We start from the raw sequence: 18,481 nt of genomic DNA, 5'->3' as shown, positions 1-18,481 counted from the left end.
TGGTGAGGAGCTTCAACAGATAGAAGTAAAAAGCTTTTAGAGAAAGAAGCAGCTAAGCCACAGCCTAATTTACAGGAACTAACTATATAATGTCTTATCACAGAAACAAAGTAACTAAGACAGTATCCAAGGGAGGTGCTAACAAGTGCTAGTACCAACAGTGCAGTAGGCAGCTAGCCTGGAAACTAGGTGTACCTAAAGCCAGTCTGACTGGTGAGCAGAGTAGAGAAGGGCTGTCTTGGAATGGAACCTTGGTCCAGTTGAGCCCTTTGTTTGTGTGCTGGATAGGTTTTTGTTTGTTTGTTTGTTTGTTTGTTTGTTTGTTTGTTTGTTTTGAGACAGGGTTTCTCTGTAGTTTTGGGTCCTGTCCTGGAACTCGCTCTGTAGACCAGGCTGGCCTTGAACTCATAGAGATCTGCCTGCCTCTGCCTCCCAAGTGTGCGTCACTACTGCCCGGCATGCTGGCTAATTTTATGTCAACTTGACACAAGCAAGATTCATTTGAAAAGAGAGACCCTCAATTGAGAAAATGTCCCATTATTGTAGAGGTTGGGCTGGGAGCAGAATATTAGTGAGGAACAGATGATGTAGAGACCGCAGCCTCAGCTGAGCATTGTGAAGGATGTGGAGAAGGCCCATTCTGTTCCTAGTGCCACACAAGAAAGTAGCCAGCATCTGGATTAGCTATCAGGAGATGCAGTAGAAGGCAAGGAGAATTGTCCAAGAGTCCTGGGTTCCTTCTTATAGGAAATGTTTTTTTACTCTGCCTCTTACTTTTCCCACACTGTGTCCTGCTGCTAAAGTGTACCTGCTTTTGCTGCCGTTTGTGTGTTTCCCAACTTGATAGGAATAATCTCTTAATATCTTATTCTAAGAAATGAGAATGACTGGGGCCTCGTGCTCAGCACCCATTTTTCCCAGCTCCCCAAACAGTGTCAGTTATTGCAGTGTGTATGGATTGTTTTGAATGCACAGAGCCTTCCACAGTTGCTCTGCTCCAGGACAGTCCTTCTCTACTCTGCTCACCAATCCTGTCTCTTTTCAGAGTGGACATTATTTGAGCCCTGGCATTTCCCCCACCCCCCCACCACCCCCCCCCCATCCCTATTTTTCAAGACAGCGTTTCTCTGTTTAGTTCTTGCTGTCCTGGAATTCACTTTGTAGACCAGGCTGGCCTTGAACTCAGAGATCCTCCTGCTTCTGCTCCCCAAGTGCTGGAATTAAAGGCACCACCACCGCCGCCGCCGCCCGGCCAAGCCCTGGCATTCTTAGAGACTCTGTCTGTAGGTGCACCTAGTTTCCAGGCTAGCTGCCTATTGGCACTGTTGGTACTAACACTTGTTAGCACCTCCCTTGGATACTGTTTTAGTTACTTTTTCTGTTTCTGTGATAAGACACCATGACCCAAAGTAATTTATAGAAGAAAGAGTTTATTTGGTGCTTACAGTTCAGAGGGTTAGAGTCCATCAAAGTGGGGAGCAGGGCAGTAGGCAGGTCAGCATGGCACTGGAGCAGTAGTGAGAGCTCACTGGTAATGATGGTCATCTTTTGAAACTTCAAAGCCTGCTCAGAGTGACACGCTTCTTCCAAGGAGGCCACACCTCCTACTCCTTCCCAAACAATTCCATCAACTGAGGAACAAGTATTCAAATAGATGAGCCATTCTCTTTCAACAACATATTTTAAGGGCATTATTTGGCAACCTAAATGAGAGTTCAGTGAGGGAAACTGCTCAGAACCTTGGCTGTTTGTACCTTTTTTTCTCTATCTTCAAGTCAATAGGACCATTGTTATCAGCATGCAAAGCATTGCTCTGTAGACACTATGGAAATCGGGCCAAACAAGATGGCCAGTTCCCTACCTTCAAATTGCATAAGAAGAATCAGCTTACCTGTTCGATTTTGCTGCCATGAGCCTAATTACACAGAAAAGCTGAAGTTAATCATTCTGTTATGTGCTTAGTAATATTTCAAAATATTATGGACATCTCTTTCATCAGTTTTCCTCTGTGGTGTAACAAATAGCCACAAACTCAGGAGCTAGGAATAGTATGTTTATTATGTGTATGTTTCCATGGGTCAACTGGGTCTCTTTCTCTCTTGGTTTTTCAAGACCAGGTTTCTCTGTTTTTTCCTGGCTATCCTGGAACTTTCTCTGAGTAGACCAGGCCAGTCTTAAACTCAGAGATCCTTCTTCCTCTGCCTTCCAAGTGGTAGGATTAAAGGTGTGCACCACCACCCACTGGGTTCAACTGAGTTTCTTATTCGGTATCACCAAGTAGCTTCACAGTGTCAGACAGGCTATGCTTCCTTTCTAAGCTTCAATCCTTATCCAAGCCCCCTCCCTGCCTGCTGGTAGATTCCTCATGGTTTAAAAGAAAGGAGCCCTATTTTCTAGTTGGTTGTTGACAGATCATTCTTAGCTACCAGGGTTATCAGCTCCCTTAGGAGTACATGTTAGCAATTTGTGTACTTCTAACCCAGCAAGAGCAGCCTCTCTGACTTCTCTCTCTGCCAACAGCCGGGGAGCCTCTGTGCTTTGAAAGTGCTCACCTGTTGCCTACCACTTGGTAGGTAGAGGCAGAAGGATCAGAAGTTCAGAGTCATTTCATCTACATAGTCACCTTGGGATACATGAGACCCTTTCTCAAAAAAATGAACAGTAGCAGATGGTGAGATTGCTAAGTGCTTGCTACTAAGCTTGACAGTTTGAGTTCAGTCCCTGGAATTCACTTGGTAGGAGAGAAACAATTCCCATAACTTACCCTCATCTTGCCCAATAAGTAAACAGATTTTTTTTTTTTTTTTTAAAGAGTTCACCTGGCCGGGTGGCAGTGGTGCACGCTTTTAACCCCAGCACTTGGGGGGTGGGGGGGGGGCAGAGCCAGGTGGATCTCTGTGAGTTTGAGGCCAGCCTGGTCTACAGTGCGAGATCCAGGACAGGCACCAAAACTACACAGAGAAGCCCTGTCTCGAAAAACCAAAAGAAAAAAAGAAAGCAAGCAAGCAAAGGGCTCACCTGGTGGGATTTCAGCCAGCTAGAGATAGTTCCCCTTTATGGGTTGGCAGCAGGGCTCTGGAGAAGGGGGCCAGCACCTTTGCTAGTCCCACCCACAAAGAACTGAATTCTGAGGCCTAGTGAGGATCTGCTTCTCTAGTCCCTATGATTTATGTGTTTAGTAGTTCACAGGAGGATGTTTGCTAGCTGTAGTGGTACATGGAATGCATCTTAAATGTTTTGCTGGTCAGACCCCTGCTTCATACTGCTGAGAAATTGACCACATCTTTTAAAGCCATATCTTCTGGCTGTATCCCACAAGGAAGGAGGTCTCATCTGATTACAGATATTTGTTGTTATTGTGTTGAAAGACTTGTGCAGCCATGCAAGAGGTGTTGTTCCAGGGAGGCATTCTTGGAGGTTTAGTCATTAGTTTGTCATGTGGCGTGTTCCCCCTACCCTCCAGAGCTAAGAGCTGAGGACTGAACCCAAGGCCTTGCACTTGCTAGGCAAGTGCTCTATTGCTAAGCTAAATCCCCATCCCCTTGTGGCTTAGTCGTTAGCTCCATCTTCTTTGAAGCCCATGATAGCTCCTGACACCTTACTTCTTGGATGCTCTGTCTTTACTCTGAGGCTCAGTTGTGAGGACTTAGCCAATATCCCTGTCCCCTTAGTTCAGAGAGCTATGGTCAAAGAGGATTTGGGTAAGAAGACGTGGTTAGCTTGGCTACTCAGAGTGGGCACTTGGTGAGTGTGGCCTTGCAGGTAGATGGGGAGACATGGCCCAAGAGGAGCTGGGATTCTGGCTGGCTAGAGGCTGCTTTCCTGGGTGCATCCTGAGTCTGATCAAGGCTGGTCCTTGAGTATGCACTCGTTCCTGTATTTACTAAAAGTAGAATGCTTCTCTTTACCCAAGGTTCTGAAGATTCAGAAGACGGAGTAGAAATGGCAGCGGCAGCAGTGGAGACTCAAGGGAAGCTAGAAGCCAGCAGTGCCCCCACTTCTGATGATGATGCAGAGAGCTGCCCCATTTGCCTCAATGCATTCAGGGACCAGGCTGTGGGCACCCCAGAGACATGTGCCCACTATTTCTGCTTGGACTGCATCATTGAGTGGTCCAGGGTGAGTTGGCTTTTCAAAACCTGTAATTACTAGGCCTGCTCCTCTGCAGCAAAGCTCAACACAGGACTGAGTCCTAGGCCCTCAGCACTGTCGAGAAGGTTTACCCTGGGGAATGTGTCTATGGGTGACAGGGCTCCAGAGAGGACTGCGGGTTTTTTGAGGATCAGGACACAGATCCTGAGGCAACCTCACATAGTATGAAATGGCCTCTGTAGATACTAAAATACTGTGAGATACTCAGTTCTGACGGCCAGTAATGAAGAGACAAAATTACATCATGCTGCCTACGTCAGAGTGAACTTTTAGAAGCATTGCCTGACTCTTCTCCCCCTGGCAAAGAGCTTTATGTATGTACAGGTGCACGGTGTGTGCTCGTGCTTACCTGTAGATGCTGAAGGATGCATGTGTCCTGCTCTGTCACTTTCCATCTTGTTCCTTTTGAGACAGGATGTTTTACTGAAGCTAGAGCTGCATAGGCAGCCAGTAAGCCCCAGAAATTCTCATTCTCCGTGGCATTGGCATTAAAAAGTCCATGTATAATCTTGACTAGGGAAGCTCCTTGATCCTTGCACAACTATAGTGGCAGGACATAACAGGGAGGTGGCAGATCAGGGTGACCCTTCAGTTTATACATTTATCAAAATGTAGTAGAGTACACAGCTAAAGAGATTGTGTTTTATCGTATACAGTAAAATATTTGTAGCATGAATCTGATCCAGCGTACACTCAGAAAACAAATGCTAAAAATATGCTAGAGATGTTCAAGGTCTTGTGTGTAGTTCACAGAGGTTTGAGAGAGAATGTGGGATAGCAAACAGGCCGAAATGCTGACCACTTGGTCTTTCCTTCCCTCTGCTCCTTTTCCTTCTCACCAACATGCCACCTATTCGGAACATACATCCAGCTTGCTGACCCTTCTCCCTCACCAGCATGGTGGCTTCAAAACACAGACATGTTGCCGGGCTGTGATGGTGCACGCCTTTAATCCCAGCACTCGGGAGGCAGAGGCAGGCGGATCTTTGAGTTCGAGGCCAGCCTGGGCTACAGAGTGAGTTCCAGGAAAGGCTTTAAAGCTACACAGAGAAACCCTGTCTTGAAAAAAAAAAAAAAACGAAACAAACAAACAAAAAAAACCACAGACATGTTTTCTTCACCAAGTTCTAGCATCTTAGCATAGGAACTTAGCCAAGACCAAGGCTTTCAGTAAAAATTTCTTTGTAAAAGGAATTATTATTATCTGTTTATTTGTTGTTGTTTGTTTTTTTTTTTTCCTTTCCCCGAGACACGGTTTCTCTATGTAACCCTGGCTGTCCTAGAACTCACTCTGTAGACCAGGCTGCCCTCGAACTTGAACTTAAGGAGATCCACCTGCCTCTGTCTCCTCAGTGCTGGGATTAAGGTGTGCACCACCACTGCCTGGCTAATAAAAGGATTTTTTAAAATTTATTTTTTTTTTCTATGCAGTGGTGTTTTACCTGCATGTATGTCTGTGTATGGGTGTCTGGGACTGGAGTTACAAACAGTTGTGATCTCCCATGTGGGTGCTAGGAATTGAACCTGGGTCCCCTGGAAGGGCAGTCGGTGCTCTTAACCACTGAGCCATCTCTCCAGCACCTAATAAAAGGAATATTTTTTAAATTATTATTATTATTATTTTTTTTTTTCTGTTTTGAGACAGAGTTTCTCTGTGAAACAATCTTGGCTGTCCTGGAATTCACTCTGTAGACCAGGCTGGCCTTGAAATCACAGAGATCCCCTGCCTCTGCCTCCCAAGTGCTGGCATTAAAGGTATGCACCATCATCGCCCGACCAATAAAAGGAATTTAAAAAATTTTTTGAGACATACTCTCTGTAGATCAGGCTGGCCTCAAATTCACAATCCTCTTACCTCCCAAATGCTGGGATAATGGGCAGGTGCCCCAACATTTAGCTTGAAATTGTTAATAAGTAAATTCTTTATTTTGAAGACAGTAATGATAAATGAAGGTGTTTGTGCAGGATTCTGATATAATCTTTATTTCTTACAGAATGCCAACTCCTGTCCAGTTGATCGAACAATATTTAAATGTATTTGTATTCGAGCCCAATTTAATGGTAAAATCTTAAAGAAGGTAAGTGTAGTTGCTGCCTACCCCTGCTTGTGTCCTTGTAGGGAGGACCATGATCTTAAGTCGTGACTGACTTCTCTCAGTGAGGAGGTTCTCAGGTCAGTTAGGCTTACAAAGGAGTAACTGAGGCACCCATTTGGGCCCTGAGCAAAGCCCAGGCCTAGGGCTGTCCGTAGTTTCTGGGGCACAGCGTAGGAGTCCTGGTGGAGACGTTAGGGTTGCTGGGTTTCTGTCCCTCACCCCTCCTACTCCAGAGCTTTTCTGCGGCCTGCTCCTCAGCAGTTGCAGTCATGGTAAGGAGAGGTTGTCCTAGGATGGACCGTGAACTGGGGTTTGGAAAGGGGGCGTGGGGCGGGAAGGAAGGCGTTTCCTCCTCTCTCACATAAATAAAGCTTTGCAGATTGGTTATCTATTGTCCCTCCCTTCCTCCCTCTCCTATCCCTTTCTCTACCCTACCTTTTCCTCCTCCCTCCACTCCCTCTTCCTTCCTTCCCTCCCTTCCTTTCTTTTCTTTCTCTCTTTCCTGTCTGTCCCTTCCCCTTTCTCTCTCTCTTTCTTCCTGCCTCTCTTCCTCCTTTCCTCCTTTCCATGGATCACATTCCAGGCCTTGTGCATCTAGGCAAGCTAGACAACTAAGAGCTACATCTTGAGCCCGGTTTGGTTTGGTTTGTTTCAGAGAGAGTCTTACTATGTAGATCAGGTTAGCCTGGAACTCACTGAGATCTTCCCGCCTAAATCTCCTGAGTGTTAGGATTAAAGGTGTGCACTACCTCATAGCAGCCCTGTTTTTAAGCAGATTTTTTGTTTTTGTTTTTTGTTTGTTTGTTTTTCAAGACAGGGTTTCTCTTTGTAGCTTTGGAGCCTGTCCTGGAACTCGCTCTGTAGACCAGGCTGGCTTCGAACTCACAGAGATCTGCCTGGCTCTGCCTCCTGAGTGCTGTGATTAAAGGCATGTGCCACCGCCACTCGGCCTGTTTGTTTGTTTTTAGAGCAGGGTCTCTATGTAACCCTGGCTGTCCTGGAAGTCACTCTGTAGACCAGGCTGGCCTCAAACTCAGAGATCCGCCTGCCTCTGCCTCTGAAGTGCTGGAATTAAAGGCATGGGCCATCACTCCTGGTCGGTCCCTCGTGTAGCTCTTTTATTTTTCTCTTTTACCTGACACATGCAGTGGAAAGAACATACAGGTCACCATATGTCTTAGTTAGGATTTCTGTTGCTGCAACGAAACACCATGACCAAACACAAGTTGGAGAGGGAAGGTTTTATTTGGCTTACACTTCTGTATTGCTGTTCATTGTTGATGGAGGTCAAGACAGGGACTCACACAGGGCAAGAACCTGGAGGCAGAAGCTGATGCAGAGGCCATGTAGGGGTGCTGCTCATGGCTTGCTCAGACTACTCTTATAGAACCTGGGACCACTAGCCCTGGGGTGACACTACCTAATAGTCAGTGGCAAGAAAATGCCACCCAGGCTTGCCCATAGGCCAATCTGGTAGGGTTATTTTCTCAATTGAGATTTCTTCTTCTAAAATGATATATGTAGTTTTATGTCAACTTGACATAAAACCAGCCAGCATAGAGTCCAAGTAGATCTTGGGCCAACAGATTTACTCTAGATTAGATACATGTTGTCCTTTGAATTGACCACTCAGATCCTGAGGGTACATTCAGTGACCAGCAGTTCTGTCTTCAGATTCCAGTGGAAAACACTAGAGCCTGTGAGGATGAGGAGGCAGAGGAGGAAGACCCGACCTTTTGTGAGGTGTGTGGCAGGAGTGACCGTGAGGACCGACTTCTGCTCTGTGATGGCTGTGATGCTGGGTAAGGGGAATGGTGCCTTCTACCTGCCTTGCAGGCTGTTAAACTGGTCAGAAGAGCAGGGTGGGGAGGACTGAGGGCTCCACTGGTGTAGGGCCCTAAGAGGGCGCTGTGACTCATAGACAGTGACACTGATACCGCTGTGGCCCTTGTATCTGTACTTCCTTGAGGCTGCTCAAAGGCCATGCAGTTTATCAAGACCAAAGAAAAGAAAGACAGGAGAGTGGGCTTGCCTTAGGAGAGAGGGCAGACAGGCTGAGGGGTTGCCTTACTACATCATCTTGGCTGCTCTGGCTCCTTGCATCTTTTTTTACTATTACTATTCTTTTCACTGTGTGTGTGGTTGGTATGTGGGTATGTGCCTGTGAGTGCAGGTATCTGTGGAAGCCACAGGCATTGGATCACCCTAGAACCTGGAATTAAAGATGGGTTTAAGTTCCTGAAGTACCCTTGTACCCTGCAAAAGCAATATATGGTTCTAACTGCTGAGCCATCTCTCCAGCCCTCTCCATTCACCTTTTCAATATAATGGAAGTCACTCCATCACTCCCAGGACAGCAGGAGGGGAGAGTCAAGAATATCTACTGTGTGCTTTTGACCCTGTCTTCTGGGACCCTGCTCTTTGAGTTGAGAAGGAACTGGCCTCCTCAGCCTCTTGCTGGGTCTTTGGCTTTTGGTTAGAAAGGTTTTTCTGCTATAAAATTATGACTAAAGAGTTTATACAAATACTCTTCCCCAAGTGGTGAGGCTGGTAAATCTGAAATGTTTCTTAGGGCAGGAAATAGCAGTTTTAAGGTTTGTGCAAGAAGTTTTTTCCTATCCAGCTGGGAGCTGTCTTCTGAACTTGCCCTCACTCCTTTCCCTGGAGTTCTTTCTGTCCTGCCATTTGTGCTGGCTCCACTGGCTGTACTGCTGTGTGTGATGCACACCACAGGAACTGAGTTCCGTCATCGCAAGGCATGTGGCCGCCTGTTTCCTCCCACACCTGTTCAATACCTCACAATACTTGGGCCTGCCTGCTCTCAGTGCCAATACTCCATGGATTTGGTCTTCCTCCTTCCCTGAAATTAGTTTGAATCCATGTTTTGCCACAACTTCCTGAATGTCTCTACCTTACTGAGTATAACTCTTCAAGAGTCCTACAAGCATCCATGGCCTCTTTCCTCTTACTTTGTGGATTATTTATTTATTTTGAAACGGGGTCTGATTATATAGCCATGGCTTGCCTGGAATTGTCTATGTAGATCAGGTTTGCCTGCTTCTGCCTTTGCATCCTAGAATTAAAAGCATCTAGCACCTTGACTGGCTTGTTTTACTTGAGATAGGGACATAAACTGGCCACAAACTGTGTAGGCCAGGCTGTGTTGTAACAGTTCTCTTCTCTTGTGGGCACTGCAGGTGTGAACCACTGGGCCTGGTCTGCTAATTCCGTAAATCAATGTTTTGTTTCTAGTCCTAGGAACTTTTATCAGGGGTTTTCTGTCTTCATTAAGACAAGTAACAGGGGGCTGGAGAGATGGCTCAGTGGTTAAGAGCACCGACTGCTCTTCCAGAGGTCCTGAGTTCAATTCCCAGCAACCACATGGTGGCTCACAACCACTTGTAATGAGATCTGGTGCCCTCTTCTGGCCTGCAGGGCACATGCAGGCATACTGTTAAATAAATGTTTAAAAACAAAAAAGACAAGTAACAAGAGTTACTCATTAATTTATATATTTCACTTAACAGATAAAACAGTGCAAGCAGTCCTGTTAGATCTAAAATATTTAAATTAAAACATATTAGTGATTCTCATACTTCTAAGCACTTAAATACTGTTGATTTTTTACAGGTTTCTGTATCTTCATAGTTGTGTTTCAACTCACAAGTCTTAAACTTTCTCATTTCCATTTTGACAAGGAGTCACAAGGCTTTCTATAGATGCTCTGGTTTCTGTGCGTGTATATATGCTTGATAGTTTACACAATAAGGTAAAGATTGTCTTTGAGTTTTAAAGAATTACGGCTCACTTTAAAGGGCCATGTTCACAGGGAGACTGGAGAAAGTGAGGGAAGAGCTTAGGATGGAATTTAGTTAGGTTTCTCTATGGCTTTTCAAGCTTTGTGTTGGCATATGAAGTGTTTGAGAGAAATAAGCCAACTCTTTTTCTGTTTGTTTGTTTTGTTTTTGTTTTTGTTTTTTCAAGACAGGGTTTCTCTGTGTAGCTTTGCGCCTTTCCTGGAACTCATTCTGTAGCCCAGGTTGGCCTCGAACTCACAGAGATCTGCCTGCCTCTGCCTCCTGAGTACTGAGATTAAAGGCGTGCACCACCACCTCTTGGCATAGGCCAACTCTCTTATATATGATATCCCAGTGAGTGTCATATGCCTAACTGCCCCTTGTGGAGTAGGGTTTGTAGAGGAGTGGGTTTTCTCTGGTTCAGTGCTGTGGTCAGTACAGGATAATTACGTCACATTGAATTCAGGGTTGGAATTTCAGAAAAACTTTAATTGGCTTGTGCATTTGTGCTCACCTCGGGGCCACTTGTGTATTCTGCTGTATAGAAAGGTAAAAGGTTAGGACTAGAGAGTTGGCTCAGTGCTTAAGAGTGCTTATTCCTCTTGCAGAGGACCTGGGTTCGGTTCCCAAGTCTACAGCCACCTGGGTAGTTTAAAATCACCCATAACTTGCAGGCATTCACGTAGTACACACTTACATGCATAATATAAATCTAAAAAGAACTTTTTTTTAAAGGAAAGAGAGGTAGAAGTTGCCAGCACAGCACTTCTCAAAGTTTATTGCTGGAAAGCTTGGTGGAAAGAAAAACACCTGAAGCCAGGCATGGTGGCTCACACCTTTAATCCCAACACTCTACGAGTTCCAGGCCAGCCAGGGCTACATAGTGTGATCCTGTCTGAAAAAGACAAAGGCTATAGACAAAGAAAAGCCTAGGGTGAGGTAGAGGATGAGTGTGGGGCTTCTTAGGGGACCCTCTTCAAGAACTCTGTAGCTCAGCTCTTTAAAGCTGTCAATGCCCTGTCCTTGAGGGTCTTGAAGGAGACTTAATGGCATAGTATGATTGAAACATGGACAATTGGGCTGAAATGTGATTGGACAGGCAGGGATAGCCAGTGCTTCAGGCAGCAAAGCCTCTGCCCAGATTTGCATGATCCTCTCTGCAAGCATGAGGCAGGACTTTTTCTAGGAAAGTGTTCTCTCCCCAGCCCCTTAGAACACTCTCTGAAAAGAAAGGTGACTTAGTCATCTGCTGTCAGACATAGTGGCTCAAAGAGTTTCTGTGACCCACCTTCAGAGTGGGAATTGGAGGCAGGGACTATGTTCAAGGACCAGGATATACTGAGCATCCCATAATGTGGGGATGTGGTTCAGCCATTGGCAGGATGCACTGTGGACTGGGTATATGTAGATGCCATCTTTGCAACTTGGCTTGTTGTGAGACTTGAGGTTCGAGGTTAGGACTAACACTGTACCTCTTGTTCCCATAGGTACCACATGGAATGTTTGGACCCTCCTCTCCGGGAGGTGCCTGTAGATGAATGGTTCTGCCCAGAGTGTGCGGTCCCTGGTGTTGCTCCCACTCCTGGTAATGTGAGATCCTTTCCTGCAGAGCACTTGGGTCTTTCTTATTGTCAGTTTTGGAGAAGGACCATGGAAAAAAGCTGGACTTGTTATATAGGGAGTACCTCCATCAGGGGGAGGGTTCTCTCTCTGTGGACTCCTAGGTAGGAGCTGGAGTTACTAAACCTTTGGAGGCCGTGGCAGGTTGTCTTTGTTTTTTTAAATTGGGGTTTGATTTTTTGGGATATTTTTGTTTAAGACAGAGTCTCTCTGTGTAGCTTTGGCTGTCCTGGAACTTGCTCTGTAGACCAGGCTGGCCTTGAACTCCCAGAGATCCTTCTGCTTCTGCCTCCCGAGTGCTGGGATTAACATGTTGTCAATTTGGGGCTTTCAGTTCTTAAGGCCTGTTGGGGAAAGCCTATGATGTGTAGTGCTCATGACCCAGCAGCCTATGGCTCTCTTCCAAGATGCAGCTCCTGTGAGTGATGAGGAGATCTCCCTGTTACTGGCGGATGTCGTGCCTACTACCAGCAGGCTTCGACCTCGAGTAGGCAGGACCCGGGCCATCGCTAGGACACGACAGAGTGAGAGAGTGAGGGCAACTGTGAACCGGAACCGGATCTCCTCTGCTAGAAGGGTCCAGGTAGGTGGCTGGCACTAGGCTGGGTCTACGAAGGGTGGTCTCTTTATCTGGGAACTGGACTGATGAGGCTCCGCTGGCAATAAAGGGCACATAGCATTCTCACATGCCAGGCCTAGCATGCATGCAGTCAGCCTGGCAAGAGAGCAGGTGAGTGCATTGGAGGCACCATACTTCTCCATGTGCCAGCAGGACCAGTGGGACTGCCTTCTCAAACACTTTGGTGGATGGGGTGATGATTTTCCAGAGGAAATTCCCTCTGGTATGAAAAAGGCCACTCACTGGCTCTTCACCTCTTCCATGCACAAGAGATTTTCCTCCTCGTGCCTGGCTCCTGGCACTCAATGTTAGATGTCTGTGGCCTCTGTTCTAGGTGCTGAGGAAGCTTAGAAGGTCTTTCTATGAAGTCATATTCCCGTGGTCAATATAGTGACATCAGGGTCCAAGCTCCAGGGGTTGGAGGCCTGGGGACTATCTCCTGTCCTATGCCCTAACCCTGTAATCTCCACTTTGGCACTTGACTCTGAGCTTATGCTTGCCATTCCTCTTTTGCTTTGTGCTCTGGATGCAGGACAGTGTTGGGGGCTGCTATTTCTCACTCACCTCTTTGTTTTCTATCTGCTGGCTCTTTCCTATTCCCTGCTAGCCCCTCATCACCACATACCTGCCTCATTTGGGGCTTTCCTCTTCCTCTTGACTCACCCCTGCTCCCTTCCTTCTTCCTGCTTGGACCTCCATTTGCTCCTTCATAGCAGCTGAATGCCCCATTTCATTTTTTTTCTTTGGAGCTGAGGACTGAACCCAGGGCCTTGCGCTTGCTAGGCAAGTGCTCTACCACTGAGATAAATCCCCAACCTCGCCCTAGTCCATTCTTGCCCTGACCTTCCCTCCTAGAAACTGCCAGGAACCACTGTCATTGTGATCATGCTGTCCATTCTTGGTAGAAGTGGAGGGAGGTGGTTCCAGTGCCAAACTCTTCTGCTTTTCTGGTCAATTCGATGAGTCTGCACTGACTATCTACTCACATGGCCCGGCTCAGTGTCCCATCCATGGAAAGGGTGGTCACCCACCGAGTGGCTCTGTGTCTTGTGTGCAGCATGTGCCAAGGTACCTCATGTCTTCTCTGCTGGATGAAACCATCGAGGCTGTGGCCACTGGTCTGAGCACTGCTGTATATCAGCGTCCCTTGACACCTCGTGTCCCTGCAAAACGGAAGAGGAAGGCAGGTAAGTTGTGCTTGACTCCCGCCGGGAGCTCTGTTCTGGAGTCCAATTGTGTGATCGTTTCTGATTGCTCCTGCAACTTTCTCAGCCAGAAGTACAGCACACCCTTCATATCTGTGGCTTCCACGCTGACAAACCCATCTAGACCTAGCTAAACAACACTAGGGAAAAGGAAGCACATCTGGGCTGATGGGAACAGATGTGCTGTTGTCATTCCCTGATTGAGGCTATATTTGCTGTTGACATGGCTTCTGCATTTCCTAAACCTAAAAATACCCAGAGCTAGTGTAAAGTGTAAGCAAACACTGTGACACATTGTAGAGGGGACCTAGAACCCTGAGACCACCTCTGCATCCTGATCTTACTGTACTGACCTGACCCTCTGCTTCTGAGTACTGTTTGATGCTTCTAGTGGGCTCAACTCAGTGTGGACTTAGGGATTCCTGCCTCTAGGTGGGTCATAATTAATCTGTAGTCTCTTAAAAATATACTTTAGCCGGGCGGTGGTGGCGCACGCCTTTAATCCCAGCACTCGGGAGGCAGAGCCAGGCGGATCTCTGTGAGTTCGAGGCCAGCCTGGTCTCCAAAGCGAGTTCCAGGAAAGGCGCAAAGCTACACAGAGAAACCCTGTCTCGAAAAACAAAAAACAAAAAACAAAAAACAAAAAAAAAAAAAAAACTTTATTAGGCTGGCAAAATGGCTGAGCTGGTAAAGGTGCTTGCTGCCAAACCCGATGACCCAAGTAGGATCCCTGAAATCTACCTGATAGAAAGAGAACTGACATGTACAAGTTGTTCTTGATAGGCTGAGTCTATGTGTCACGCGCACAGACATACATACATTTTTAAATTAAATTTACTTTCTTGATATCTGTGCACAGTGAAGTGGGTGCACCCACATAAGTGCATAGTTACAGGTTTGACAAATGAGGACCTTGCCAATGTATAGAATACTTGTAAGAGGACATTCCCTCCCATTCCACCCCGACTCATTGGTCATCAGTCTGGGTTCTCACAGGATTCAACGGAAGTCTCTGGTCTTGCTTTGTTTACTAGCACAGACAGCCTTTAGAACATGTGCACTATGTGTGTCTTTGCATTATCAAAGACTCTGTTAATGTGCCAGTTTGTTTACTTATTTTTTGTTTGTTTGTTTTGGTTTTCGAGACAAGGTTTTTGTGTGTAATAGCCCTAGTTGTCTTGAAGCTCACTTTGTAGACTCACAGAGATCCACCTGCCTCCGCCTCCTGAGTGCTGGGACTAAAGGTGTGCGCCGCCACGCCTGGCTCAGTTTGTTTACTTCTTACTTGGTGGTCTCACTTGGGTTATTTCCAATTTAGGTGGCCTAAGGAGAAAGCTACAGCTGGGTATGGTGGCATATACCTTTGATCCCAGCACTTAGGAGATAGAGGCAAGTGGATCTCTAGGAATTTGAGGACTCCCTGATCTGCATAGTGAATTTCAGGCCAGCTATGACTGCATAGTGAGACACTGTTTCAAAAACTAAAAAACAAACAAACAAACAAAAATGATTAAAACTGCAGAAAAGTAAGCAATTCACAACCCCCTACCCTTAGCTTAGGAACTATTAACGTTAGATGGCTTTGGGGGAAGGAGAATGGTCTTCTTTAAAGGTGTGGCCTCTGAGAGATCTTGCTCTAGTGGATGGTCCCCATACCCCTGCAGCTCAAATTGAACTTGGTGGATTATTTAAAAAAAGAAGAGGAAGAGGAGGAAATCATGATGTTGAGAGGGATTGGGAGATAGGGTTTGGTCCTGGGAGGAATGGGTATGAATTTTATTAAAATATGTTATATGCATATGTGAAATTCAAAGAATAAAGCTGCCGGGCGGCTATGGCACACACCTTTAGTCCCAGCACGGGGGGGGGGGGGGGGGGGGCAGAGAGAGAGACGGATCCCTTTGAGTTTGAGGCCAGCCTGGTCTACAGAGCGAGATCCAGGACAGGAACCAAAAACTATATAGAGAAACCCTGTCTCCAAAAACTAAACAAACGAAAGAATAAAGCTGATGGAAACCTCATGCATGCAGTTTATTTTGTGAGCAGATATTTTCATTTTTTTTTCTAGCAGTATGAAATGGTGAAGAAGTTAGATTGTCAACTTATGTTTAACTTTAGAAAAAAATACCAAACTTGCTTCCAACTCAAAATGCTATCTCTTGTATATCTAAAAGACCTAGTTACTCTGCATATTATGAGTGCATTCTCAGCAGTACTCATAACAGTTGGGTTTCAGTTTCTGCTCACCAGAAGGTAGGGGTGTGTGTGTGTGTATGTGTCTGTTTGTCTGTTTGTCTGTCTGTCTGTCTGTCTTTCGAATCCTCTTCAGGAAGCCCCTCCTTTCATCAAGAGCGGAGTTTAGAAGCCATAGCCTTCTCTGTTTTCTGAGCAAGCAATTGGTCATTGTCTAGGTCAGTGACATGGTCCTTCTTAAGGCCTCACACCTGCAGCTGAGGTTTAAGGTCAGGCTTTCACTTCCTGTGTTGCGCATCTGTGCCTCCTGCTCTTCCTGTCACATCCTGCTTCTCAGTGCTGGTTGTTAACAGCTCATTTGCTTCACCAAATCATATAGATTGTGACCAGCATTTGATTAGAGGTAGGAATTTGTTTCCTCTTTAATCCCATTAAGGACATACAGTCGGGCACCCCTCCTTAAAGGGTCTTTTAGTTTTTATTTTATGTGGATGAATGTTTTATCTGCCTGTATGTGTGTGCACCACATGCATGCCTATTACCTACAAAGGCCAGAAGATGTTAGGTCCCTTGGAACTGGAGTTACAGTTGTAAGCCTCATGTGGATACCAGGAACCTAACACTGGTCCTCTGCAAGAAGTGCTTTTACCACTGAGCCACCTTTTCAGCCTTGGTTTTAGTTTTGTTTCTGTGAACTTGTTTTCTTTTCCTCCTCCCTTTCTCTCCCCATTTCTTTTCTTCTTTCTTTCTTTCTTTCTTTCTTTCTTTTTTTTTTTTCTTTTTTTTTTTTTTTTTTGTGGAGACAGGGTTTCTTTGTGTGGTTTTGGTGCCTGTCCTGGATCTCGCTCTGTAGACCAGGCTGGCCTCACAGAGATCCGCCAGCCTCTGCCTCCAGAATGCTGGGATTAAAGGTGTGCGCCACTGCCGCCCCGCCCCCCTTTTCTTTTTTAAAACAGAGTCTCTCTTTATAACCCAGGCTAGCCTTGAAACTCACATCATAATCTTCCTGCCTCAGCTTCTTGAGTGCTAGGATAGTTTATTTGGGGCATGTGGGGGTGGGGAGCCAGGAGGATCAGGAGCTCAAGGTCATCCTCAGCTGCATTGTAAGTTTGAGTCCAGCCTGGGCTACAAATGAAATCCTGTCTCAGACTAAAAATGAAAATGCTCATTTGAATTAAGACTCAAGTCAGATTCATGTTGGGGTATGCATGTTTGCCCCTTCTCTTTGCTCTTCACTGGCTCCTGCCTGCAGACTGTATGCTTGAGCTCAGACATCTGTTGGGCCTGATTATGAGTTCAGTGTGTTAGATTTTTGTGTTGCAAGAGTATTCTGTGGAGCTGGGTGATGGTGGTGCACAGCTTTAGTCCCAGCACTTGGGAGGCAGAGGCCAGACTAATCTATATAGTTCCAAGCCAGTCAGGGCTATGTATTTAACAGTCATAACAATGCCCTGTAGTAAAAGCTAGGTGAGCTCATTCTTCCAAGTGTCTTCCATTGTGATGATGTGAGATAGTGCAGTGCCTCTGAGAAGAGAGGCAGTGGATGGCCCAAGTGCCTGGGCTACTTCATAAGGTTCCCATGAATTAAAGCATTGCAGTCCCAGGTTGTCTAAGAACCAGAACCACAAAGTGAGCAATAGGGGTTGACCCATACCTACACTCTAGGCGAAGACTGATTCCTGTCCTGGACAGGGTGGGCTAGGATATAGCTTGAGATTTCATTACATTACTCCAAACAATACAGTTTAAAATGGATGGATTTTTTCTTCTTGAAGTTCCCACTTGGTATTTTATGGTTGACCATAGGTTATGGGAGCCACAGAAAGGACAACGGGGGAGAAGAGGCACGGTGTTCTGCTTACGAGGGTTTCTGTGGAGGACCACTAACTGCCCTGGTTCTGCCCTCACATGTGCAGCGTAGCTTGCAGGGGCAGCAGGACCCAGCAGCCTTTCCTTATTTACCTGATCAAAAGCGAAGGAGCTTCCAGTTACCTGTTATTCTCTTCATACCCTGCCACATCCTGGTTGAATTCATTCCTAGCTTGTCAGAATCCTAGAAGGAAGTGTCATAGCAGCACCTTTGAGGGTGGGTTTAGAGCACAGCATAGGTGCTTTAGCAATTGACGTCTGTTTTTAGAGTATCTCCAGAAGTGTTCAGAGTGCTTGCTTGTCTTCCAGTCTCTAGGGGAGCTCTCTGTGTTTGGACCATGAAAGGTCATGTTATAGTCGTTGTCTTCAGCACTTGGTTATTGTGTTTTTGTTTTTGTTTTGTTTTGTTTTGTTTTTAATTTATGTAATTTATATAATGGTTCTAAAGTCTGATCTACTCAGAGTAGTGGAACCCCATCCTTGCTTGCTATTTGGATCCTCCTTCCCCCAGGAACACATTACTTTTCAAAATGTTACAGGCTTATTTCTCTAGTTAAAATTTGCCAAGCCAAGCCAAGCCAGTGCTTGGAGCCCAGGCTGCAAAGAAGTTGGCACATACCTGTAATTCCAGTGTTCTGCAGGTGAAGGCAGGGAGGATTAAGAGCTCAAGGTCATTTTCCACTACACAGTGAGAACATGCATCAAAAAAATGATGGGTGAGATATCTTAGCGGATAGAGATGCTAGCTAACAAGCCTGATTTCAATCTCCAGATTGCACATGGTGGAAAGAAAGAACCAATTCCTGCAAGTTCTCCTCTGACTTCTATAACACATGCACACACACATACACACAAATTTTAAAGGGGGGGTTGTGGTGGTTTGAAGGGAAATGACCCCCAAATGAAGTGGCATTATTAGGAGGTATGGCC

General features: G+C 46.0%; 1 protein-coding gene across 3 annotated transcripts in view; it reads left to right on the top strand.

The window, feature by feature from the left end:
* Positions 1 to 18,481, top strand: part of Phrf1 (PHD and ring finger domains 1) — a 33,777-nt gene that overhangs the window by 6,259 nt on the left and 9,037 nt on the right. For all 3 annotated transcript variants that reach the window (XM_059264636.1, XM_059264635.1, XM_059264634.1), the window contains exons 4-9: positions 3,914 to 4,119; positions 6,147 to 6,230; positions 7,923 to 8,050; positions 11,533 to 11,630; positions 12,073 to 12,248; positions 13,342 to 13,471. In XM_059264636.1, the coding sequence (XP_059120619.1) occupies positions 3,914 to 4,119; positions 6,147 to 6,230; positions 7,923 to 8,050; positions 11,533 to 11,630; positions 12,073 to 12,248; positions 13,342 to 13,471 (822 nt within the window). The remainder of the gene's footprint in view (positions 1 to 3,913; positions 4,120 to 6,146; positions 6,231 to 7,922; positions 8,051 to 11,532; positions 11,631 to 12,072; positions 12,249 to 13,341; positions 13,472 to 18,481) is intronic.

This window comes from Peromyscus eremicus, chromosome 1 (genome assembly GCF_949786415.1).
Source record: "Peromyscus eremicus chromosome 1, PerEre_H2_v1, whole genome shotgun sequence".
Classification (NCBI taxonomy): Eukaryota; Metazoa; Chordata; class Mammalia; order Rodentia; family Cricetidae; genus Peromyscus; species Peromyscus eremicus.
This window is presented reverse-complemented; position numbering and strand designations above follow the sequence as displayed.